The following is a 25,834-nucleotide window of genomic DNA, read 5'->3' as shown; positions in this document are numbered from 1 at the left end:
ATCTGTCATACAGCTGTGTCTGGAGAGCCCGATGGCATCAGCAGCAGTTCTGCCTCTGAAGAGGTTTTCAAAGGGCAGTTTTATATTGACTGAAAACTTTATTTTTCTTTCTTCTTGGTGGGTAACTCTCCTAACACAGATTATTAAAATCTTCACTATTTATGGACAAAATGGACAAAATATACCCAGATAAAACAAGTCATATCACAGAATCACAGAATTGTAGGTGTTGGAAGGGACTCTGGAGATCATCTTTGCCCAACCCACTGCTAAAGCAGCTCCCTACAGTATGTTGCACAGGAAAGTGTCCAGGAAGGTTTTAGACCTCTCCAGAAAAGGAGACTCCGCAACAGGTTGTTCCAGTGCTCTGTCACCTTCACAGTAATGAAGTTTTTCCTTATGTTCAGATGGAACTTTCAGTGTTCCAGTTTGTGCTCACTGTCCCTTGTTCTGTCTCTGGGCACCACCATTGACAGAGCCTGGCCCAAATCCACACACACCCACCTGCACTTTGGATATTTATAAATGTTGATAAGACACAAATACAACAGAGATGTGAAAATGATCTGTAACTGTCAGCACTGCTCTGTAAAAGTTAATTGAACCAAGCGTGTTGGTTAAAACCACTAGAAGAAAAGGAAACAGATATTTTGTCATTTCCTCAGATGGCCACTGCCTTACAAAGCTGCTGTTGGGGCAGTCAGGAAAAGCATTTAGATACCATGTGCCATTGAAATAACATAAAGAATATATTATTTCCTGCCAAAACAAAACAAAACAAAAACAATTTGAAAAAATGTGATGACTGCATCTAGACTGGATAGTGAGTAGTTCTGAGAAGTTCTGTGTGATGCAGCATGAGAACCATTAATTTTAAAAAAGCTTTTAAGCTGAGGGCGTGGGAATCTTATGCTACAAGAATCCTATAAGATCCTAGAATGTTGTTGTACATTGTAAAATCCTATTTTATCTCTTTTTTAAATACCAGGGAAAAATAATTGAGGTCATTTATGAGAACTGTCCCAGTTGTTGTCAGTGTTTCCGGTGGCTGAACATTTTGCTCTACCACAACAAACCTTTTGCTCCATCACCATATTCTCTATGAAGCTACCTGTTGACAGTTAGATTGACTGAAAATATGGAGGGAAAAAAAAAAAAAAAGCAAAATATTCAAGCATCCCCCCTAAATTTTAAGGCCTCCTAAGTGCTGGTGAAGGACAGTTTCTGAGATGTTGTGCTTCCAGCCTGGCTAGGGAAGAATGCAGCTTTCCTAAATGGGAAGACATTCCCCAGTTCACCTTTCCTGAGGACGCTGATAGGTGTACTTTAGGCATGCTGGCAGGAATGAATCAACATGAACACACAGCAGCCTTGGGTGCTTATTTGAAAGATACAGACTGCAAAGGAACTGGTAGTGATATTTGGTTGTTTTTTTTTGTTTGTTTGTTTGGTTGGTTGGTTTTTAATTTCATGGTATTTCATGTCTTCTCTGAAGAGGTGGAAAGATGTCGGTGTTGTGTCCTCCTACATCACCAATGGTTTGGAGCCCTGCTTGCAGAAGAGTGGCCAGATACAGGGGCTGTAGACTATGCTGCAATAAGGAAGTGGTGTGATTGGAGGTGGTTATGAATCATTAAGTATGAGTTGTGAAACATGAATTTGGACACAGAACAGCTTCCCACTTGTCCAAAAGTAGATTCACAGTCTGTCTCAGGGTAGGATATTAGGCTTGTGCCTCTTTCAGCATTTCAGCAAGTCAGCGTTTGTGCTAGGCTGTAGATCCCAACTTGAAGTATCTAAATTTCTTCAATATCTAGGGCAGGGAGCTTAGGCAACTACCTGAAGAGTTTTGGTTACTCTAAGAACAGAATACTTAAAGATAGGTTTTCATCTAGAGCATGTCAATAAAATACTGCACTTCCATGCTCTGGATTCTTTCATCTCTTTACCTAGTAGTAGTTTATGGGTGACAAGACAAACTGGCATCAAAAAAATGACAGGAGCAAAAAATGTGAATTTTGTACTGGTCTCACCAGCCTTGCCTTCTGGTTTTAGCTGTCAGTTAAAGAATCCTGATGGAGAGCAAACTTGTTTGTCCACATAGTCCATCAAACATAAGGTCATTGGCTAATGAAGCAATTATCTTTCATTATTTAATAAGGAACAGTGTATGTAAATGACTGTGTGCATGGGAAACTTGTCCAGGAGGTACAAGAGTATATCATTATGTTCAATGAGTATTTGCTTGAATAGAAAGCAAGGCAATAAGTGAGAAGGTAAGAATGTGACATTTTATTTGGTTAAAAGTTATGATATTTAAAAAAAAAAAATAAATCCCCAAAAACCCTAAAAAAAAAACCCCAAAGTACAAATAAATAATAATAAATGATTATTATTTCTGCATAGCTTTCTGCATAACTGGTTTAATTATTTTACAATCCAATATAATTTATTTAGACGTTGAATATTTGAATGTTACACTCACATGATGATAAAAATTATCGATGTTTGAGCAGATAGCTTTCAAACTAAGCACGGGAAAGAATCATTAGCTGAAGTTTCAGAAAGTTGTTTTTTTTTTTAGTTATCTTGTTTTTGGCTTAGTACTATTTATATTATTTATTCATTATTTATTGTTATTGAATTTAGAATTCAATTGGGATAATAATCTGCTGTGAAATGTTTTCCATTAAATAAGTTACCTTTTCAATGAAAGAAGCCTTTTAAGGAGAGGCTCTGAAACTTTCTACTGCTTGATAAATAATGAGTAGTGCCTACTGGAAAGACTGGTTTTCATTGTTGAGCTCTAAATTACCTTCAGTCACATTGGAAAAAATCTTATTGCTTCTAAGGGAGGCTGTGTGAAATATATGATCAATGCACAGGAGTGGTCAAGAAAGTAAATAAAGCGTGAAGATGGCTAAGGCTAAATGTAAGGCACTCAAAGCCTTACATTTAGGTTTTCAGGCTCTCTGAGAATCCAGAGGTGTATTCTGTGCAATTCAGCTGCAGCTTTTTTATTGTTTATTGTTGATGTTGTTGTTGTTTGCTTATTTTGAATATAGTATTTGACTTTTAGGAGGCATATGAATAGACAGCTGCTGTCTAGAAGCAACTGGAAGGTGATGGACCTTCACTTTTAAAATACATTCATCATGGAATATGAGGCTCTATTTTGTACAGTAACAAAGCTTACATTCATATTATTTTAGTTTCACTTTTTGTTTTCAAAGGGCTTTTGTGTGGTGATTGCCCTCTTCCCTGAGTTACAGCTTCAGTTATCTTTTGGTTTGATTCCCACAAAGAGTAACCAACAGGAGATTTTGCAGGCACAGAAGCAACATTTGATCTCTCACCAGTGATTGATTGATTGTTAACATTTTGGTTTAAAAGGTGTTGTGTTTAAAAAGCTTCTGGAGCGGTGTTGCTTTTGTTTCATGTGTCAGAACTATTTACTGCAAAGATAAACGATCTAAGTGAATGTGTTCCAAAATAGGCTTCATAAATGCAGATCTATAGAGGCTTTTCTCTAGGGTTAATGCTGTGTGTTCATAGCATTTAATGTTTCATAGCAGTGCTTTTTCATGGCTGATATTACAGGTCACACATTTGGGAAAAGAAAACCAAGAAGTTCAGACTTGTACTTCCTGAGGAAGTAACTAGTGTAGCTACAGTATAATTAAAGTCCTAAATAAATGATGTGCTTAAAAACAGACAGATTGAAAACAAACAAAGAAAAAAAAAAAAAAACAGGGGAAATAATGAGCTATTTCTTGTTGTACATGATCTTTTTGTACGACAAAATGTGCAAAAGCGTTTGCGGTTGGCTGGGGTCTTCCTCTCTTTTCATAAAAATGGGAAGACCACGAGAATCATGAGCAGGAGCAGGCTGTGTGTGGGCAGTGGGCAGTCCGCAGGCAGGCACAGTCACCGCCTGGTTTAAGAAGCGTGTGAAGCAAAGTTCAGCATGTGCTATCGCTAAGTCTGTGTCACCCTCTCTTTCGGGCTGGCACAGCTGTTCAGCTGCCAGCCAGTGAACCATTTTGGGGAAGTGATCTAGCAGAAAAACAACCGGTGTGAGGTGGTGAAGCTGCAGCTGTCCTTCAGGTGGATCTGCTCTCTAGGGAGTTGGTGGCCAGGGTGAGCGAAGAGGACAGCCTTCCTGAAGGCACCAAGCAGCTGGAAGTGAGGGCTGCACCCAGACGCTGTGTAACACAGTTGCCAAATGCAAGCCTACCCTGTGTCACCATTAAAAGGTGAGGAGAAACTAAGTGGAGATAGGACAGTAATATTTAGCTACAGGCTGTGCTATTTAAGATATTAAAGGTACAGTAAGGTACATTGCCCAACTTGTAGCCAACTCTATAAGGAACGAGGAAGGGATAAAAAGAAAGGAAATAAATTTCAGCTCTTGAGACTCATAAGCAAACATAATCACACAGCCTTCATTTTGCTGCGGACCAAAAGCTCCCTTTTCTATGCACTGTCATCAACACGACTAGCAGCGAAACACTTCCAGCTCTGGTTATGTGACAGCTAAATGATTGCTACAGACTAGCAGGAGGAGAGTGGAAAGTTAAGGCTGTGGGTTCCTTGTGAAGGAGGCATGTCTCAGAAACAGTACCTCTTGGGTACTGTTGCGCGGGAGGATAGATGAAAATACATAATTTAAAAAAGCAACCACCTGTATGGGTGTTTTCATGCACTACCTGCAGGAGTGACAGCTTGTGGACCTAGAGTTACTGTGCTGAATTCTCTGTTGCACACACAAGATGAATCTCAGTATCAGTCAATGGGATCTGGAAGCAGAAGAGGAATGAAGGATCCCTAGAAATCAAGCAGCCTCCTTGTTCAGTTTCTTCTGAAACAGTTCCTTACATATACTAAGGAATGTTATCTTGGAGTCAAGAGCTCTTCCTAAATGCGGCCCTGACAAAATTATCAGTTTTCTGACAAAATACTAATTCTAATGCTATATGTACCCACATAGAAATGTGAGCACGAAATTCCATTCCACCAGTACTCCTGGGCTATGGCCCACTTGTGTTTCCGTTGTAGATCTCTGCTCAGGGACCTACACACATACACACGTACACATGTGAACACACATTCATCAAGCTTCTTTTTTTTTTTTCTTTTTTTCTTTGCTTAAACGATCATTCAAAAGTGATAATTTTTTGTTTTGTTTTATTGTGTTGCTTTTTTTTTTTCATTTTGTTTTTTCTTTTTGGGAGGGTGGAAGAGGGGTGAGGGGAAGAGGGGAGAAAAGGGAAGGAATTTAATGAAAGACGATACTTTGTCATCCTATCCTGATTAGAGGTAAATTGAGTAAAAAATAAAAATTCTTTTCAACACCTTTTTGGATCCTGTGTCTACCAAGGAAACAGACTTTAACAAATTATTGCAAAACAAATTCTGTTATTGTTTTTAGTGCTCCACTGAAGCAAATACTTTCAAAAAGTATAAACAATATCTTTAATGGAAGTTATTTGATTCTGAATAGTGCAGCATATATAAAAACAAACAACAACAGAAACAACAAACAAGCAGCATAGGATAATCTGTAAAATAATGCAAGAAAATCTATATTTTGGAAGGGGACAGGAACTGGCACAGTACTTTGGCCCAACAGTGCAACAGGAAACTTTTCTTAAAACAAACCAAAGTCCTGCTGTTAGCAATCTTACACAACGACACTGGTATAAGAAGAGATAATTTCTGCTTATTCCCAAAAAAGCAATTTGTAAGCTGTTTTTGATCTCATTTTATCATCTTCATTGTTTCTCGCCTTTTGCGCAATAAACTCTTAGGGAGCATTAATTTTAAAAATTGCTTTGCATTTTGCAGTATAAAAAGCAGAAGCATTAAAACTGATACAATCTATGAGCACCAAGCCTTAGAAAAGGAACTATTGATCAAATTGCAACACCTCATGCTCAGAAACTGCAGTGAATTAAGGCAATATTTAGAGGTTGTCATGAGCTGTGCAAAAACTGGCGCTTTTCTTAAGGACCAAGAGCTTGCAGAGATGTCATTGCCAGATAACCTCATCTTATGTGGGGGAAGAAATTGAATTGCTGGGTCATAAATGCTCTGTGTGGCCGACAAGCAGCACACAACTCATTTCAATGCATTGGGCTCGCAGCTGCAGAACTTTTGGAACACAGGTGAGCCGCTCTCCCAAGCGTTTCTTACAGATCAGACTTCACCAGTGTGGGGAACTCAACTGGGACACATCCACCATCCCCCAGACTGCCCACAGGCCTGTCCCTGCAGCACCAGGGGCTGGCAGGGGGAAGCAGCTGTGTCTGTGGCCAGCTGGGCCTGCAGCCCGCAGAGTGAGGAGGGCAGTAGGTACACATGCCCCCTGCACTTCGTATGACTGGCTGCAAGGATGCTCACTTCTTTACACAAAGGGTTTCTAGGCACCTGGACAGGCCCCCCCCAGAGAGGTGGTTGAGTCACCATCCCTGGGTGTGTTATGAGAGTGGTGAGGTGCTGGAACAGGCTGCCCAGAGAGGCTGTGGATACCCCATCCCTAGAGGTGTTCGAGGCCAGATTGGATGAGGACCTGGGCAACCTGGTCTAATATTAAATGGGGAGGTTGGTGACCCTGCACATGGCAGGGGGGTTGGAGATTCGTGATCCTTGAGGTGCCTTCCAACCCTGGCCATTCTGTGATTCTGTGTTTAAAAACCACAGAATCTGTGTTTGGATGTGGTGCTCAGGGACATGATTTAGTGTAGAGCTCTTGGAGTTACGGTAGTACGGTTAGGTCGTGGTTGGACTCGATGATCTTTAAGGTCTTTTCCAACCTGAGTGATTCTATGATTCCTGTAATTTTCTTGACTCCACAGACTGGTCTTATATAAATAAATCTTTTTTTTTTTTTTTTTCTTTCTTTTTTTTTTTTTTTCTTTCTTTTTTCCTAGTACTGTTTATCTGAGGTGCCATAATTTGCAGATCTGAATGCATACACACACATCGTCATAAGCATCTCCCATTTGTTCCCATTTACCCCTCGTGCTGACTACGGCCACCTCACAGCCCCGCTGGTCAAACGTTATGAGCGAAGCGAAGTGCGTCCTCAGGCCCCGTGTCGGGACACCTCCCGCCCAGAAGCCGCTGGCCGGACAGCCGCTGGGAGCAGGTGGGTGTCGCTGCCGCCAGGCCCCGCACGGAGCCCGTTCTCCCGCGGGCATTCGCCGGGCTGCGGCAGCTCCCATCTCCCTCAGCGCCGAACCGGGGAAAGCGCAACCCCCGCGCGGAGACACCGCCGAGCCCGGCCGGGCAACGGGGCCTCTCCCCTGTCTCGGGCCGGACCGGGCCGGGCCGTCCTACGGGGCCATGCGCTGACTCCGCCGCCAAGATGGAGGCAAGCACTGCCAGCGGTGCCGCCCGCTAGGTAGCCGCGAGGCGGCCGGCCCGCGTAGGGGCAGCGGGGCTCCGGCGAGGCAGGTGCGCGGGGCGGCGCTGCCGCCGGGAGCCGCGGCGGAAGAGCTGGAGGCGGGGCCGCGTTCCGAGCACGCTGGGCGGCGGCGGCCGCGCTGGGAGTGACGGCGGGGCCTGAGCGGATCGGCGCTGCCCCATGGCGGCCGCCCGCCTCGGCGGCCCGCCCGCCTGGCGGTGACTCGGGCTCCCCCTCCCGCCCCTCCTCCTCCTCGTCCGCCGCCGCCTCCTCCTCCCTCCCGCTCCGCTCGCCCAGCCCGGGCCCGGCCCAGCCGCCACCGTCGCCCGCCCGCCGAGCCCGGGGCGCAGCCGGGAGCCGCGCGGGACCATGACGGTGGAGCAGAACGTGCTGCAGCCCGGCGGCGCCGCCAAGGTGAGAGCGTTGCCCGGCCCCGCAGCGCCGGGCCCGGCCCGGAGCGCGCCGCGATCCCCTGCCCCCGGCCGAGCCCGGGCCTAAGCGGGGCCGCTCCACTCCCTTGCGGGGCCACGGCCGGCCGCGCCGCCGCCTTCGCCTCCCGGGGAAGTGCGGTCCCGCTGGCAGCCGGGCCTGCGTCCTGCCCGCGGTCGCCCCGAGGTACGGCCCCACGCGCCGCGGGGTCTGGCCGCAGCGCCGGCTCCGGGGAGAGCCCTTAGCCGGCCGGCCGCTGCCCCGGGCTGGGTGTGCGGCCCTGTTGCGCTTGTGGTTGCGGGCGGAGGGGGAAAGGTGCGGTGCCGAGGTTGCGGGAGGGCCTGCCCGCTGCTCCGTCAGGGTGGAGGATGCTCGTGTGCGCGGCATGCCGAGGCCGAGCAGTGTGTGCGAAAGGTGACAGCTATTTTGGGGCCGTGACACATACATGGCTGTGACGCTCTCTTGCTGAAGTAGAAAAGTGGTGGTGTGTTTAGGGGCTGCGTTAATGCACGTTATGAAAGGGGGCTGAGCGAATGGCAGTTACACATCTTTTAGTGTGGACCAGGAGTTGCTGAAAAATCTCTTTAGAAATGGACACCCTCTACAGCTCTTTGCTTGTAGCAGATGGGACTGGCGAGGGGAAGACGATCCTGGAATCTAACCGCGGGGCTCTCTATTCCCCCCTGAAGGTAACTGTTGCTTACTCATGTGTCTGCCCTGCTTACAGGACAGACCTGCCTCCTCTCCCATGCTGTATTTTTTTTTTCTGTTGCATGTGATGCTTTTGTGGGATCATGGAGGTAGGTTTGTGTTGGTGTAGTCAGGATGGAAGTTTAATGGTAGTGGTCACACTTCATAAGCAGTGATGAAGGTGTAATTGGTCCAGGTGGTGCAACTTACATTCATGAAGCTCTCCTGGAGGGTGATGCAGGTATCTCTGGGCTGCTGTCAGCTAGGAGCATATATTTTGGCAGCCTCTACAGGAAGGAGAGGGCTGAATGGACATTTTTGTCCCTTCCTTCCTTTGTTGATATGGTTTTCAGTTGAGGAGAGCTAGCAGACTGTGTGCCGGGCTTCTGCTGGTTGGGCTTGTGCTGTGCTTTCTGTGTTTAAACGCTTCTTCCTTGCTGCTATTTATCTGGCAGTTTTCCTGAGAAGGTGTTCTTCTGCAAAATGCACTGTTAAATATCCCTTAATTATTGTATTGGACGTTCTGTTATGTAATCCTTGCTGAGCCTTTCTAGGGCTTGATGATCTTTCAGCAGTGCTACACAGAAAATGTTACGGATAAACTACTGCTTCTAGGTCAGGAGTTCAGGAGGATTACAGTTTCAAGAATTTCTTTACTGTGAGGGTGACGAAGCACTGGAACAGGCTGCCCAGAGGGGTGGGAGTTTCCCTCTCTGGAGATATTCAGAACCCGCCTGGATGCTTCCCTGTGCAACCTGCTGCAGGGAACTGCTTTAGTAGTGGCTTAGACAAAGGTGGTCTCCAGAGATGCCTTCCAACCCACCTTTACGGTTGTGTGTAATAAGCTTTAAAAGCGACTGGAGATTGAATCATAAATATTATTGGGGGCCGTATGCTGGAGCAGAGAATTAATGTCAGCAAGAATTTTAAAGCTGGCATTTCTCTATGAATGCAAATTACTACAGTATCTGCAGAAGCTGTGTAAAATTTCAAACTTTTTTCATAGTAAAGGTTTGTATTTTTTATTTCTGTTGAACCATCTGATTATTGTGCTGAGATTCCTTATTACCTACTTTATCCTCAGTTGCATTCTGGGGGAGGGGGAAACAAACTTGAGAATAGTCTGCAAAAAATCATGTTTGACTCGTATTATTATTTAGTGAGGCAAACAAATAGCTAACTGAGTGACAAGCTTTAACATTGTACAGTTTATTCTCATTTAAAAAGAAAATTTATGGAAGTACAGTGGCCTGAGGCATGGTTGGAGGGATTACCACTAGCTCATCATCTTCCCTGAGAAGAAAATCCCATGCTCCATAAATAAAGAGAGTTTGTTCTACAGACCTCAAAGTTTGTCGTGATTGTTTTCTGTTAGTGTGAGGAGACCACATCTAAACAGAATTATATTGCATTTCCAAGAGATGTCTGAGTCACCAGCATACCTTATTCACAGCTCTGGTTCCCAACATTGTTCATCAGATGTTTTCTTACTGTCATACAGGAAGTACGTGTTAAGCTTTAGCAGAACTGGGAGATGCACATTTTTATTAATAAATACCCCAAGTACAAACAGCCCACTTCCCACTTAAGCTGTCTTTAGCTTATTGTACAGTCGAAGAATTTGGATCAGTTCAAAGGAAATTCTTTCATGTTGAGTGATCATCTTGATTCCTCATTGAAAGTAGCAGTATATCTTCTGGAGCAAATAATCAGTCTTTTGACTCTTGTCACTCTCAGCTTCTCTGTGATCCTGTGGTGTGGTGGGGTGTTTGTAAGCTGTCTGTTCTCACCACATGAAGCCCAGAGAATTTGAACGTGGCTGCAGAGTGTCTCTTGTGCTGTGCCCTTCTCTGGTGTGTTCCTAGAGCAGTGGGTACAAGAGCAGGGGGTGGCAAAAGGTAGTTTTCTAGTGATTGGGGGGAAAAAAAAGATGTGGAGAAGTCAGACATGCTTCAGCAGTGTCAGCCTAACCATAATTACTGTGACGGTCATCTTGTGACAACAGATTGGAGAAACTGGATTTCAGAGGGTGATAGCTGGCGTCTGAGCTATGTGTGTCAAGTTCTACTGCTTTTGGAGAAGGGCTGAGTGTTGGTGTGTGCATGGATTGAAAGAGTAAAGAGTGTGTTTGTTTCTACTCCTCTGCTATTTCAGACCTGTGATTCAGCACTATATTGGTAGTCTAATCACAGGAGTAGTGAAATAAAGTTAGAGGTGTCAGTTTTCAATTTTTATTTATTTATTTATTTATTTATTAGAGAAGTGCATATCTGAGGATATTTAGCACTAGAAACAATGGTTGGTATTAAGCAAGATCTAATACTGTTCACTTCTCTTTTGCTCTTTTTCAAGGTATTGAGAAAACTGTTAGCTAGTGTATGTATTTCTACTCTGCTTGACCTATGTATTTGATGTCCTTACTGGAAGAGTGTAGTCCTGTGGCAGTAACAGCTTTTCTTTGCTGAAAGCAATAGCTGCTAACTTCTTAATACCGTGCAGTTGTACATACAGAAGATGGTGCAGTTGTGTGTCTCCAGCAACAGAGACAGTGATGTTTATTCAGTTCTGAATGGTGGGAGGTGATCTCAGAGAATATCCCCTCGGCATTTGGTACATGCAGAAAGTATTTGAGAGTTGTGCTGTTTTTCACCTTGATAGATGGTGACCTTCCCAGCAGCCCTACAGCCTTAATTATCTCAGTGTTATCATCAGCTGAGCTCAGGGCTGACTGACCTGCCATTTGCCCCATAGACCTACATCTCCTCATGTGACCAGAGGCTCTCTTCCAAGTGTTCTCCTTCATCTGATAAGAGTTCCCTGCGCCATGTAATGGGGCCTTATCACATATTGCCCCATGTGCAGGATGCCTGTGTGTGGGCTGTATGGCAGGCCAGCTAATCATGGTGGGTTTGGATGTGGGGAGTTAGACCTCTTTGGCTGACATGGAAGGTTTTATGACCTCTTTTGGCCAGAGAAAGGAGAATAACCAGACTGGTGTACTACCTGTGTTGTCACCAGCTACTCATTAATTTGCGGTAATTATTTGTAGTGTGCAGTTGAGTCACCAATTTAGATATACATGTCTTGTTACATAATTTAAAAGATGTTCATTAAAAGCCTACATACCATATGCAGATATACATTCTGTCCAGACTCAGGTTTCTGTTTCTGAAAGCTAGAGCTAGGCACAAAGACCAGTGATGACACAGAGTAGTTTTTGAAAGTCTCCTCAGGTTGGCATGTTGAATGCTTCCCTTATTATGAATGTTCTGGTGGGTTTTGCTGGCATTTTGTGACCTATTAGAATTATCACTGAGTTTGTAGCTATGTAGTTTTTTGACTCCTGTTTTATTCGTCGTCGTTGCTGTTGTAGTAGCATAATATGCTATGAATCTGCACCTTTTTGAAACCTTTAGTGGTAGCTTAAAACCTACTGCGTTCTAGAAAATCTTTCACAAATATTCAGTAATAATTTTGGTGGTGGTAGCAGGAGTTTACAACTATAATACTGTCATTATCATCTGGCTGAAACAGCATCTTTAAGAAGGGTAGGTCCCTACTTTGTGAAGAAAATACTACTTCAGAATATTAAAAGTTAAGATTTATCCTATTTTTTTTTTTTTTTTTTAAATTCTGTTAACCCTTTGCAGTAGTTTAAAATGTCTTTACGACTTCCCAAATAATCCTTAGGGTAAGTCCATCTCCTCAGCCATTAGGAACGGTAGCTACAAAAGATGACACAACCCATCAGCTTCTATGAAAAGGTCAAAAAGCAAATTACTCATATCTTAAAATAGCAAAATATTTCACATTTCTAAAAGTGCTTTGTAGAGGTAAGTGGGAGGATAATAGAACTGTTGCTTTTTTTGTTCTCTTACATCTTGAAAAGGTTTGAGAAGGGAGGAAGTACAATCTCTCTAATCCTGTGAAATCGTCAGTGTTTGTGGGCCTCTCTAACTGAGGATGTAATGTAATGAGCAGGTCAGACTTGAGTTCTGATCACAAGCAGGGAAGGGAATATCATTTTTTTAGAACTTCAGTTCTTGTCTAAGTCTTCTTTTATTTCTGTCTGAAGATTGTACCTAAGCTTTGCTAGTCCATCTATTTGGTTAATCCATGGGAATCTCACCCCATAACTTCACTTATTTAGAGGATCGCAGAATGACCTGGGTTGAAAAGGACCTCGAGGATCATCTAGTTTCAACCCCCTGCTATGTGCAGAGTCACCAGCCACTAGACCAGTCTGCCCAGAGCCACATCCAGCCTGGCCTTGAATGCCTCCAGGGGTGGGTCATCCACAGCCTCCTTGGGCAACCTGTTCCAGTGCGTCACCACCTTCTGCATGAAAAACTTCCTCCTAATATCTAACCTAAACCTCCCCTGTCTCAGTTTAAAACCATTCCCTCTTGTCCTATCACTATCATGATAGTGATGTAACCCATGTAAGCAGTCGTTCCCCCTCCTGTTTAGATGCTCCCACTGGGTTGGGACTAGTTCAGTCTCATGGTCCTGGGGTATGGTGCAAGTGTGGAACCTCCCTTGACACCCTGACCTGGCTCAGGGCTGCCCTCGGAGGACAGATCCGAATCTTGGTTGAGCTTACAGGGATGCTTGGGATGAACATGGCTCATGGTGGAGCTCTGAAGGTCAGCGCAGTGATGTCAGTGATGGGATTTTCCAGGTGCCTGCTGGGTGCTTGTGGGTTCCTCTGTTTTGCTGTTCTTTGCTTTCTGTGGTGAGGAACTGATCTGCAGCTCCCAGAGCCTGGCAACAGCCAAGAACTGCACGTGACATTCCTGGTGTTCCTTTGCAGAAAAAAGTAAACCAGAACCTTAAGGGCAATGTCTTCCCTTGCATGTTTTCACATAGGAAGATATTCCTTTTAAAGGTAACTTTTTTTGAAACACAGTTTTTCTTGTTGACATCTTGTGGTTCACTTACTATGGCTCAGATCTCAAAATTCAGAGTGGTGGGACAGTGTGTCTTGTCTGTCCTGCTGGCATGTGGGCTGAAACAGAGAAGTCTGTCCTCTCATATTGAGTTGGAAAGACCTTTGTGAGAGCAGCTTTGCTTTTCTGGAAACGAAAGTGTCTCGAATGCTTTCACTTTCTTGTTCTCCTGCTCAGTGCAATTGTGCAGTATGGCAAAGGTTGCATCAAGTCAGAATGAAGTCTGTGTTTTTTCATTCCTTTCCTTTCAGGCTTTTTTTTTTTTTTTTTAGTGAACTTGCTAAACTTCCCTGTCTGAAGTGCCATTGTAATATTATAGAGTCAGCAGTCAGACACTCACAGTTTGTGGGCGTTCAGCATCTCCCTCGGGGGGCTGCTCTCTGTCCCTGGGTGAGCAAAGCAGTCTACGGAGCACCACGAGAGGCTGCTGTGACAACAGATGGCTTTATGAATTTGGGATAGACTTCAGTTTAATTCCTGCTAGGAAATAAAGGCTTCTTCCATTAGGCGGTGACTGCACTTTGTCAGCTCCCCACCCAGGAGTGGAAACTATTTGATTGGAGTGCACATTAATTTCACTGAGCATGATTAAATTAATGCAACTTGCTCACAATTTCTGCCTGAGAAGTATGGGCACAGTATGTAGGTAGGGTGCTAGCTGAGGCTGTCCTTATGACACTCACAAACTTCTGGTTGATAAAGCAAGGGTGTGTGAACACTTGAAACTCTTAACTTGGCAACGCAGTTTTCTGAACAGTATGAATCTTACCAGGAAAGTGGCTGAGGGAACTGGGATTGTTCAGTCTGAAGAAGAGGAGGCTCAGGAGAGACCTTATTGCTCTTTACAGCTGCCTGAAGGAAGGCCGTGGCGAAGTGGAAGTTGGCCTTTTATCTCACTTAACTAGTGATGAGATGAGCGGGGATGGCCTCAAGTTGTGCCAGGGGAGCTTCAGGTTAGATGTTAGGAAACATTTATTCTCTGAAAGAGTGGTTATGTGCTGGGATGGGCTGCCCAGGGAGGGGTGGAGTCATTGACCCTGGATGTGTTCGAGGAACATTTGGATGTGCTGAGGGACATGGTTTAGTGAGGAAGTGGGGGTGGAAGGCAGATGTTTGGACTGGATGATCTTAAAGGTCTTTTCTAACCTTGGTGATTCTATGCTATCAGTTTTGTAATATCTTCAAATGTAACAAATGTTGTCAAAAGTTGCATTCTGCTAATGTAACTTAAAGTTAAGTTAGGATTGTAGAAAGCAGCCTTTGTTTGGATCATAGTTGAGTGTAACCACTGCCTAAAATGTTGCAGTTTTACAGCACTAAGATTTCCATGTTCTCATGGTACCATGGGCTTTAGTTCCTTTAGGACGTCAAAACTTGCAGTAGATGGACAAAGGTCTCTACTGGGCATCAACAGACAAGTTTTACGCAGCTTTTTAAGAATAACCCTGTCTGTCCTGCCTTTCTGTTCTTGGTATCCCAATTTTTAGAAACGAATAAAGGGAATATAATTATCTCTGTGTGCATTGCGAGTGACTGAGGTGCTCACACTGCCTTCTGGTGTGAGCTGTGGGGCTGTATCTTCTCATAAGTGACAATGTGGTTATTGTCTTGGTGAATGTGGTGATTCCTGTGGTTCTAGACTTCAAAGTTCAGCACATTTTAAGTCAATAGTAAAATTTCTATGCAGTGCTATGGAGGTAGAATTTGATCCTAAGGTAAAGACAGATTGGCACAAAATGTCATTGCAGTAATTTCAGTTGTTTAGCAATCCTGGTGAGTTCCTGTCTGTCCAGCAGTGGATCAAGCATTGTAACATTTTCATCAGTGTAGGCTTGGAATCTTGGAGTTTAAGAAGCTGTTCTTTTTTTTTTTTGTTTGTTTGTTTGTTTTTTCCAATTAGTTTTCATAGCTGTTACTCTTTTGAGACTATCAAAAGAATAGGTGCTGCTCTGAAAGTAATGCCTCCTATTTTATTATGTTGGCCCACGGTGTCAGAAGCAGATTTTGGATGTATGACAGTAGAGGATGAACCTTCTCACCAATATTTTGTTGCTGTGTGACAGATGGCAGCAGAGAAGCAGCCTGGCAGAAATGGTGTCTGATATGGAAGTATGTATGAAATAAAGGTGTGTCATCAAATTCGTCCATGCAGAAAAAAATGGCACCCACTGACATTCATCAACACTTTGATGAATGTCGATGGAAGCCAACCAGTGGATGTGAGCACAGTGAGGTGGTTGATGGTGTGTTTCAGCAGTAGCAGCAGGAACGTGAAAGTCAAGCCATGTTCTGGACAGCCACACACAGTGGTCACACACCACAAAATGATGAGCATCTCGAGTCAGCTCATCTGCACAAATTGGCTACTGGTAGTTGAAAAATGTTTTTATGTGGCTGAGATCTTGTTCTGTCAAATAGTGTTGCTGTACTCTTTGTACCTCATATTATAGTTCCCATGAAAATAAATAGGAAGCAGTACTTTCAGAGCAGTATATGTGACTCGCTGAAATTCAAGAGCCTGCTGAAAGCCATCAGCACAAATGTTTTCTTGAAACCAGGTGTTGTCTTATGCTGGGACCGTTGTGAGAGATTACAACACTGAATTTTTACAGTTGTAATAGAGCTCTCATAAGTAAAGATGCATATGTGGTATGGAATAATTTGAAGGCTGAGGTGCAAGTAGGTTAACACTGGAAACAACACCTGACATCAATTTGTGTATTATTATTATAATCATATAATATTATTTTATAGTATAATATTATATTGGATAATATAATTATATGTAATTATAATATATATTGTTGTGTAATATTTTTTTCTTAATGTAGCAGAAACATCCATATGCAATCTTTTAAATACTGAAACTTGCAGCTTTAACTTGATGCTTTTGTTTATTGTAGAGTTCTGGATAATTTTAATTGGTAGATTCTTGCTGAAAAAGTGTACACTGCACAACATTTTAAACTGTTTCTTAATAAAAAAATATCAGTTTTATCTTGTTCAGTTTTCAGTGTAGATTGTACTTATGACAATGTTTAAATATAGATGGTACTTATGACATCTTTGACTGAAGCCTTCTTAGTCATGTAGCAAAAGCATGTGCATATAAGCTCATGTAGACAGAAAAATTTATTTGGTGTATTAGAAAATTCTCAGAGAGCAGTGGTGTTTTAAAGGCTTGTTACATCGTTGTTCAGTTGTCCTATATCTCTTGACTCAGTCTAGGCAGAATTTATGGAAATTAATGCATGCTGTATAGTAGCATTATATGTCTCTGTGGCTCCTTCCTACCAATTAAGTTGTCATAATTTTGCTTGTGTTCTACCCCGTAATCCACATGGTTCCTTTTGATTTAAACAGGATGTTTACTCATCATTAGGGTCTGAAGCCTGAAAGTTTTGAACAGTGAATTGTGTAGCTATGCTTAATGCCATTTATTGCTTTTGATGAATGGTGAGTGCTAGGCTTGAGGTTTGCACGTGGTTTCTGTGATAGATGTTCTTCTCACAGCTGTACGACCTCAAGAGAAGTGAGGTACCTGTTCAATTCTAAAACTTTGAGTTTCAGTGAAACGGCTTTTAAGAGTTCATTTTGAAAAGTTGTATTTAACTGTGATCAAAGTGTTGCATGCAAGCTGAACATGGTATTCACATACATTCAGGTGTGTGCTGTCCATGTGCTTTAAAGCGAACAGCAGGCGTAGGGTGGGTATGTGGCGTTTGTCATTTGCAGAAGAGGAGGAGATGGTGAGAACAGAACTTTTCTTTTGTGTTCAATTTCATTTTATTCATGTAAAAGGGGCTTCAAAATAAATGTCTTTTGGGAATGCAGCTTCTGGCAATGATTTTTTTTTTTCCTTTTTTTTTTTTTTTTCCTAAATAAACACTTTCCAAAGTGCATAGGAGCAAACAGCCTGGCTAGACAACTGAATACTGTGTGTTTCCCTGTGTTCTAAAAATCTCATGTTATGACTGAGAAACCAAACATGATGATGCTGATTGCTTTTGGAGTGCTTGCAGAGTGGCATTTCCCCTCCTGGTATGCTTTCTCGCTTGGACAGATGCTTTCATATTTTTCAGCTTCTTTTCTTCAAATTCTGCTTTTGTCTCTTTCATGATTTGTGATTTATTAGAGGGGTGTGCTTTTTTTCATTTAACGTCTTTGCCACCAGTGTTTTCTCTTCTTACTTGAGGGTCTTCTAATTATTTGATGGTAGTCATCTGCAAGCTTGTTTGATTCAGGCACCTAAGTTTACAGGTGTTTCTTTTTTATTTTATGTGGGATACTGGAATTAAGCCTTTTCTTTACCACAGTGTTCCTTTATTTGTTTGGAAATTGAAAAATATCTCTCATCGTAGTGAGAGGCTTTAAAAGTTCACTCTAGTCTTACATGTGTCTTACAGGAGTCATATTGAAAGGCACAGAACATGTCTTGTGACAGCCTTGGGTGAGCCATAATCACCCCTTACCTGAAGCTGGCTGGGCTGCTGCATTAGGTACCTGTCTGTTGGCCTGCTGAATAACCTCTAGCTTCATGATGTTAAAGATGGACAGAGGTCCCTGTTTGTCACTGGTTCCATATCCTGTTGCCACATGCCTTGGAGCTTTTTCTAGAGGTGTTGTAAAGAAGGTTGTTAACTATGCCACCTACTTTCTAATGCTGGCTGAGAGCGTGTATGCACTGTACAAGCACTTCTGTGTTACTTGTAGACCAGGGACGGATTTTGCAGCCACCTGCTACTTCCAGCAAACATGCTGAAGGCTCTTGTTTTTCTGAGTGGAAAATGATTGAGAATTTTGCTGTTGGAGTTCAGTATTTCTGTTGTTTGATGGGGAGCATGTTGACATCGTGTTGTTGCTAGGCAGTGCAGTTTTCATTGCAAAGAACCGTTGAATTATTTGGGTTGGAAGGGACCTTAAAGCCCACCCAGCCCCAACCCCCGCCATGGGCAGGGCTGCCCCCACCAGCTCAGCTGCCCGGGGTCCCATCCAACCTGGCCTTGAGCGCCTCCAAGGATGGGGCACCACTGCTTCTCTGGGCAGCTTGTTGCAGTGGCAGCTTAGGTGCTGGCACAGGTTGTGGGTGACTTGATGCTATTGGGAGTCTTGCTCTACTGCAGAATTTCCTCATCCTCCCTTCAAGCTAACAAGGTACATTTTTTTTCAGGGTATCTTTGAAAATGCTTTGTAGGGACAGGATAATCTATTAAATCATTTACTGATTGCTGTGAGTTACGGCAACTCTCCTTTCTGATGGACTCTGATAGCAGCCCAGCTGAGAAGTCACGAATGTGGGAAGAGGCCAGCCAAGGCCACAGGGCATCCATGTTCTGGGAGCATCTTGAGTCTGCGCTCAGCCTCCTCTGTGTGCTGCCAGTGCGGCAGGGCCAGCTGCTGCCCTTCTGCCTGAGCTCCAGGAGGGCAGGAGTGCTGAGGATGCAGGGCCCTCTTCTTTAGGCAATCAGGTTAGCAACTTTTTTATTTTTTTAAATCATACTGAATAGAAAATCCATTAATGAAAGGCTTTGTCTTTTTTTTTTTTTATTATTATTTTTATTTTTTCTTTTCTTCCTTCTCAAATCAGGTTGTCAGGTGAAATTGCTTTCCCTAAATGTCTCCCTGCTGTTAGGTACCATGGACTGTTTGTTATAAAGACTGGCCTTAGGAAGTGCAATTTAACTTTTATTTAGGATTCTCATGATGTTCTATTTAGAAAGACAGCTGAGTCTGTGAAATCCTTTCTGATCTCGTGGAGCTTATGTGCAGTGTACTCTTTGATGTTAGTCATTAACAGCTGCAGTCAGAGTGAGCATTCTGGTCTGGAATACTGGACAGCATGCAGCTGCAGTATGTCCTGGAATGGGCTTAGTATTTGCCTGGTGTGTAGTGCACTGTATGGCTATATCAGGAGCATTAGATCACTGCAAGTGCTGTGCTGCTGTATTAATTTTACATTCATCTTCTGTTGGAGTAAGGTTCCTGCAGTAGTGCTGAAGTAGGGCAAAGATTACGAGAGATTTTTTTCCCCTCAGTTTCTCTCAGAAATGGGATTAAAAAGAAGGCAGAGAAACAATTCAGTTTTACAAGACTGCTGTTCAACAGCAGTTTGATCCAGCCTAAGTAGTTGCAGCCTTGGTCTTGTCCTCTCCCTTGCACCAGCTCTGGCTCTCACAAAGTCAGCAGGAAATGAATTTAAAAAAAAGAATAATTTTCTGCTAGTGAGGCAAGAGCCTCACTGGAGGTTCAGGCAATGGGCAACTCTGGCTGACAGGGAGGAGAGGATGGTACCTGGCCACACATGCATGGACTGGTGCTAGCAGGGGCCACAGCCTGGAAAGCGCATCTGCCACTTCAGAAACAGCTTGCGGTCTGAGAGTATCTCTAGACATTATTATTTGCAGGTATTGCAGACTGGGATCCTGCTGGCTTGAGGCTTCCATACTTAGTCTAGTTTTTGCTAGAGCAGTTGATGTTGTTATTACTGTAATGGCAGAGTAAGAACAAAGGACTCATCTGGTGTTCTTTAAGTGGAATCTCTTTTGTACTGTGCAGAGCAGGGTGTGAAATTGTGATGGTTGTCTGGGGAAAAAAATCATTTAAATAAAACCCTGACCTGCTGCTGTGATTTGAAAGGTAGGTCTTTGCCTTTTGGTGACAGGTGGATAATAAATGGGTGATGATAGGGCTGTAAAGTCTCTCAAACATGAACTAAAATAACCAGTGTTTGGCATGAGATGTTAAACTGTGATTGGGCAAAGAAAAACATCTCGGAACAGGAAGCTAAAAATGTGCAGCGTTGTCTTAGATCTCAGAATGATAAATTTCATGATTTTTTTTTTTTTTTTTTTTTTTTTTTTTAGACATTCAAAAGGACGTCTGTGATAATTGATGCAGTGAAATTATGATATTCTAGACTGTAGTTTTTCCTGTGAGGAGAGAGTCTGTATCTCAGTGATGTTGCATGGGCTGTATACTATGAAAGTTAACATTTAGCCATGATGGTGTGTGTGTGTGTGTGTGTGTGTATATGTATATGTACATATATACACATATATGTATATATATATCTATATATCTATAGATATATAGATATATACATATATGTATATATATATCTCTATATATATGTATATATGTATATATATATCTATGAATGGAAGAGGAAAAAAGAATAGAAAAAACACTTTTACTACAGAAAATGACCAGGAGTCATTGTAATAATAATAATTGAAATTTATAGCGATATATACCTGAAGAGCTAGCTGTATACCTGTCATCTTCTAGCTTTTTTTTTCTTCTTTCCATGTGTATAATGTCACTGGTAATTGAGCCCATTGGTTTTAATTTGCTGCAACTTGCATATACTGTTGGCAGTATGTACTTGATGCTGGGTCCAAACATGTGGATGTGTGATGAGGGTATGAACTGAAACTTGAGCATTCTATCAGGATGGGCATTTGCACAGCAGTTGGGTTCCCTTTAAATTTTACATAGTTTGCTGATAATATGTGTTTGTGCTTTGAAAGACCCGCCACCAATAGCTCTAGTAACCCAACAGATTTGGAGGGGAATAGAGAGACTGTTAGAGTTGATATTAGTATGATAACAGCAGAAGGACAAGCAGTAAAACACTAGCTTGATGCTGTTTTGCTGGGAAATTCTGTTGTGCTGAGCCGAAATTATGATCATAGAATCACAGAATGGGTTGGGTTGGAAAGAATCCAAGTAGTAAAACTGTAGGGCAGTGGAGCTGGAATGTACAGCTGAGTTTCAGTGCTTCTGTAGTGTGATAGGAAATGATAGAAAATCCTCTGACCATGTTTAAAGCAATGTGTTGCTTTCTGTGTGCTGTGTTACAGTATGTATATACTTAGTAGTTCTCCACTATTACTCCAATTCTTAGCCACCTAACCATTTTCCTGAAGAGACCATATAAAAAGGAGATACTTCCTCCTTCTTTTCTCTCTCAGCTGCTGTATGAGAAACCAAATTTTGGGGGTTCCTTCCTTTCCTGTTCTGTCCATTTGAATGTGAGGATGTGAAACCACTTGGCCTGCTTAGAGACGGAATAGCCTGAGAAGTCACCAGCTGTGAGCTGACAGGGTTTTCTGCTTGTTGCAAGGATGGTTGCCATCTAGGTGATAATTTGACTCACGTTTAACTTTGCTATTTTGTAAATGTGTATAACTATCTGGGCTGAGTTTGCTTTACATTTAATGTCAGTAAAAGTGTGCAAACCAAATCTCTCAAGTGTCCCTTTAAAATCTTATTTAAAAGGTTTAAATAAAGAAATGAATGTGAACGTTGTATTTAGAAGAGAGTAAATGGAATCGTAGAATCATAGAATCCTCTGAGTTGTAAGGGATGTCTGGGGGCCATCTCGTCCAACCTCCTCTGCAATAAGCAGGGACACTGAGGCTCAGAATAGTGAATATTTATGTGGGTGCGTGCTCCCTGTTGTGTAGAGTCCTTCAAGTCAAATCCTGAAATTCATTGCCAAGTCACTCCACATTTTCAATTGAAGTAGTGCAGTTTTGTGATAGTTTGTGGAAATTATGGAAATGCAGTGAGTATTCTTGAGTGCAGTCTTATGATGAATATAGGTATATAACACTGTGATAAATGGGATCCTGCCTTGAGCTCTTCATGGGGGACTGAATGTACAGAAGTAATGCACTCAGGCATTTTCCCCTGTTAAACTTCTGTTTGATCCGGGCTGCAGTTGGTTGAAAGTTGCTATTGTGTCCTTCTGTTTCCTTGAAGTACGTTTGCTTTCAGCCCAGGCTCAGGCAGCTCACTGCCTGCTTTGCAGCAACTGCTGCTGTAATTGGCAGCCTTGGCAGAGCAGTCACAGGCTGACAACTTCCAGCCTCTGTGCACACTTTTCTCTCTGCAGGTGATTTTTTTCTGCCAAGCCCAAAGCTGGGGCGCATTTTGTGTGTGTATAAAAATAAAATGATATTTTTACCCATTTTCTTGATGGATGCGATGTCAGAGATTTCTCTTTTCATGACTGAAAAGAAGGAAATCCATTAAGTAGATAGCAGGCAGGCGAACCTAATTACTCTGTGCTTTAGGAAGGTGCTGAAAGAATGAACAGGTCAATGCCTACTACTTTTTATTAGCCTGTGTAGAACTTGGCCAATAGCTTATTTGGAGGATGGTTAATGTACAGTGTCTTGCAGGCTTTCGTCCTTCAAATAGCTTTTTCAGATCAGCGTTACTTCAGAAAGAAAAGTGAGTAGGATTTGTGTGGAGGAAATGAGTCAAGATGCAGTTCTCAGCATTTGTCTGAGAATTTTATTTCATCTTATTTTTTTATGTGTCTGTCCCTAGTATAAGTGTACATCCCTTGGGAAGAAAAGGGTGCAGGTAGTTCATTTTCATTGTGTTCTGTTTTTCAAATGACCTGTGCAGTGAGGCAGTAGGCCCCATTTTCTGCTAGTAATGGTTGAACCATCTCATTTATTACAAAACATTCCACATTCTGTTGGAAACTGGCATGGCATGCTTTATTGTCTCAAGTGTTAAAGTGCTTGTGTTGCAAATATGAATATTTCAGTGTTGCCATGAATAAAGCCAAAGCCTATATGTACTTCTTTAGAAGTTGCAGAGATGAGAAAATAAACAGCTCAAAAATTGGCTATTTTTAAAATTCATTTGCAGATTCATTTGCAGTGTAATTCAGAATTAGTTGGTTTTTGAGATTTACCTTATCCAAATAAGCATTGAGAAATTGTCAGAGTTTACAGTACTGTTGTGGAACTAATTTCAGCATAGTATCTTCCTAAGCAGATAATAGTGCACATCCTTTTCTGCTTCACTAGCACTGGCACAGCTACTGAATGTGCTATTGTGTGGGGTTATAAACCAGATAATCTTAATTGGGTGTTTCCTGACAAGAAGAGAGGGATGGCTGAAAAAGGAAAGAACTGGAAATAAGGGCATGCATTCCTAATGTACAAATTTGGCATTTCTCCAGGAAAATGGAAGAATTTCCTGTTAGTTTAAATCTTCTAAGAGCTGAGAGCCCTGAGATACATAGCACGTATCTCAGAGATGCAGAGGAAGGGGGAAGGCTGGGAAAAGCTCATGCATGAAAACCCTGGGGAGCTGGCTGCTGCATGACGTGATGGAGGAGAGGGCTGCACGACTGTGAGCAGCTGGGGATTGGGGCATCAGTGGGCCTTTGTTGGCCATCATCTCCTTCACCCCACCCAGGATTTGGGTTACTCTGCAGCGCTTAATGCCAGTGGAATCTGGTGGCATAGAGCAAGTCCTGGAGCCTTCTTAGAGCTTAGTCAAATGCTATTGGTGTGTGTGTGTGTGTGTGTGTATGTATTGTATATTTATGTATGTACAATGTAATACATGCAGTGGCACATGTATGCTGTGGGCATATGTAGGGTTCTTATTAACTAAACTGCAGGATTTGAGCTATAGATCAACCGTGGAACCTGTGGAACTCCAAGGGCAACAATGGCAAACAGGAGCGGACATAGGCAACTAGGAGCTGAAAGGCTTGATGTGGATCTCAGCCCCAGTAGCTGTGTCTGGCTCTGTTGACTTTGGTGCAGATTCTACTACAGATGCACTAATTAGATGTAATCATATCTGTATTTGAAGATTCAATATTACATTTCTTAAACTTACGTGAATGGAGAAGCAAAAAGAAAATGCAGACTTGTCCTCTGATGCATGAGGAAAGGGTGTGATTGTTATTCCTAGATATTGATTGTCTGCACTGTCATTTGTAATGAAAAAGAGCAGAATGACGTATATGAGTGCTGTTTTGCTCCCTGTGAGGCATCCAGGATAACTGTTAATTTTCCTCTTAATTTCCATCATTTAGAGTTCACTTAACTACCAGCCAGAAATTCTGGAGAGGAGTGCCTAATCTTTTGGTCTTTATATATGTCTGTATATATTTAGGTATTTAAGTAATATCTTGATGATGGAAGAGCGTCTCTGGGCCAGGTTCCGATTTCTGAATGGCCGATGTCCTTGGGCACGGGGTCTCGAAATGCAGCTTTGCACCAGAGTCCTGGAATCTGGATATAAACTGCAGATGTCTAGGTTTAAATGGCACAGCTGTGCTCATAAATTAACAGCCAATATTTTGAGGTGCTAAGAGATTGTTTGTTAGTAAACTGTCTCTTGTGCCTTTTCCCACTCTCTGTGAATGACTGAATTGTCCTTCAGTCTTCTTTCTCAGCTTTTCCAGGTGTTGTATGTATTGTGGAAGACAGGAATTTGTTGTAACTTTCTGTTGTATTTTATATTACAACTATTAACCACCTTGTTGGTAACTACTACGAAAGCAACCTTCTGCTGTTTGCTGCCCTTGAATTGCTCCTGTCAGTTGTAATACTTTTCCCAAATATTGTTTTTAATTTTTTTTTTTTTTTTTTTTCCTTTGCTTTTTACCAGACTTTATAAGGGAAACAAGTCTTGCCTTTGTACAGTGCTGTGAAATGCATGGAGTAAACAAATGAGGAGGCGGGGGACGGGGAGAGAGTGGGAGTTTGTTTGCCTCATTGCTTGGCTTCCCTTGTGCCAATAGCAGGGCTTTTAAAAAGAAAAAGAAGAAAAGCAAATTGGATTGTTAGCAGCGTCCCTTAGGATCATAAATGAAGGGAGGATTGTGTATGTAATTCATAAACATCCTGAACTATACGCCTTCTATTTCAACTTATTAGGGCATGAAGTGGTGCCTGCCAGGTTAATTTCACACTGGGGAGTTCAGCATTCATGCAGTACTTAATTTCCTCCTCTATACAAAGCTGTGATAAGGAGAGAATAAGGCTATTTGAATATTTGATTCCAAAGAACTCAGAGTAAAGAAAAGTGTCTTAGAAGTGGTTGCAAGATGATTATAGTTTTTTTTTTTTTAATAGTTTGGAGAGCAACGTGAGACCATTTATTTGTCACTAATAGGAAATATGCCTTTTGTCGAGCAAACCCATATTTTACAAAATCTTCTTTATAGATGAAATTATTGTTTTGAATTCAGTGTGTGGTGGGCAAACAACAAAAAAGAAAAATGACTTGCATGTACCAACAAGCTCTTCTCTTTTTCTCATCTTCCAAAAGAAGAATGGAATCATATAGTTTAGAATAGTGGTCAATCTTCTGTTTTTCATGGTTTTAATGGCTAAGATGGTTTTAATATTTAAGAGAAGTGCAAGGACTATCCCAGCCAAGTGCCTATTTTTGCTTCCGTGATGTGATATCTGAACATGAGCAGAGAGTGTCAGCTGTTGGCTGTAAACAGGGCTGGGAACAAATTTTTATTTATATTTATATCAAAACTCATTTGACGTGAACATCTAAGTTGCAACCTCTTTTCCCTCTG

General features: G+C 42.4%; 1 protein-coding gene across 3 annotated transcripts in view; it reads left to right on the top strand.

Moving 5' to 3' along the window:
* The first annotated feature begins 7,742 nt into the window (after nt 1–7,742).
* The window catches only part of USP25 (ubiquitin specific peptidase 25), a 90,019-nt gene continuing 71,927 nt past the window's right edge, over nt 7,743–25,834 (top strand). The window contains exon 1 of one of the 3 annotated variants that reach the window (XM_042866611.1): nt 7,743–7,822. In XM_042866611.1, coding sequence (XP_042722545.1) covers nt 7,778–7,822 — 45 coding nt within the window. In that variant the 5' untranslated portion in view covers nt 7,743–7,777. Of the gene's footprint in view, nt 7,823–8,353; nt 8,527–25,834 lie in introns of those variants that run through there. The other 2 variants (XM_042866610.1, XM_042866612.1) reach the window with 2 other exon arrangements.

This window comes from Lagopus leucura, unplaced genomic scaffold (assembly GCF_019238085.1).
Source record: "Lagopus leucura isolate 7727_CA_CO unplaced genomic scaffold, USGS_WTPT01 Super-Scaffold_100001, whole genome shotgun sequence".
Lineage (NCBI taxonomy): Eukaryota > Metazoa > Chordata > Aves > Galliformes > Phasianidae > Lagopus > Lagopus leucura.
The sequence above is the reverse complement of the archived record's forward strand: the minus strand, read 5'-3'. Positions and strand labels throughout refer to the sequence as shown.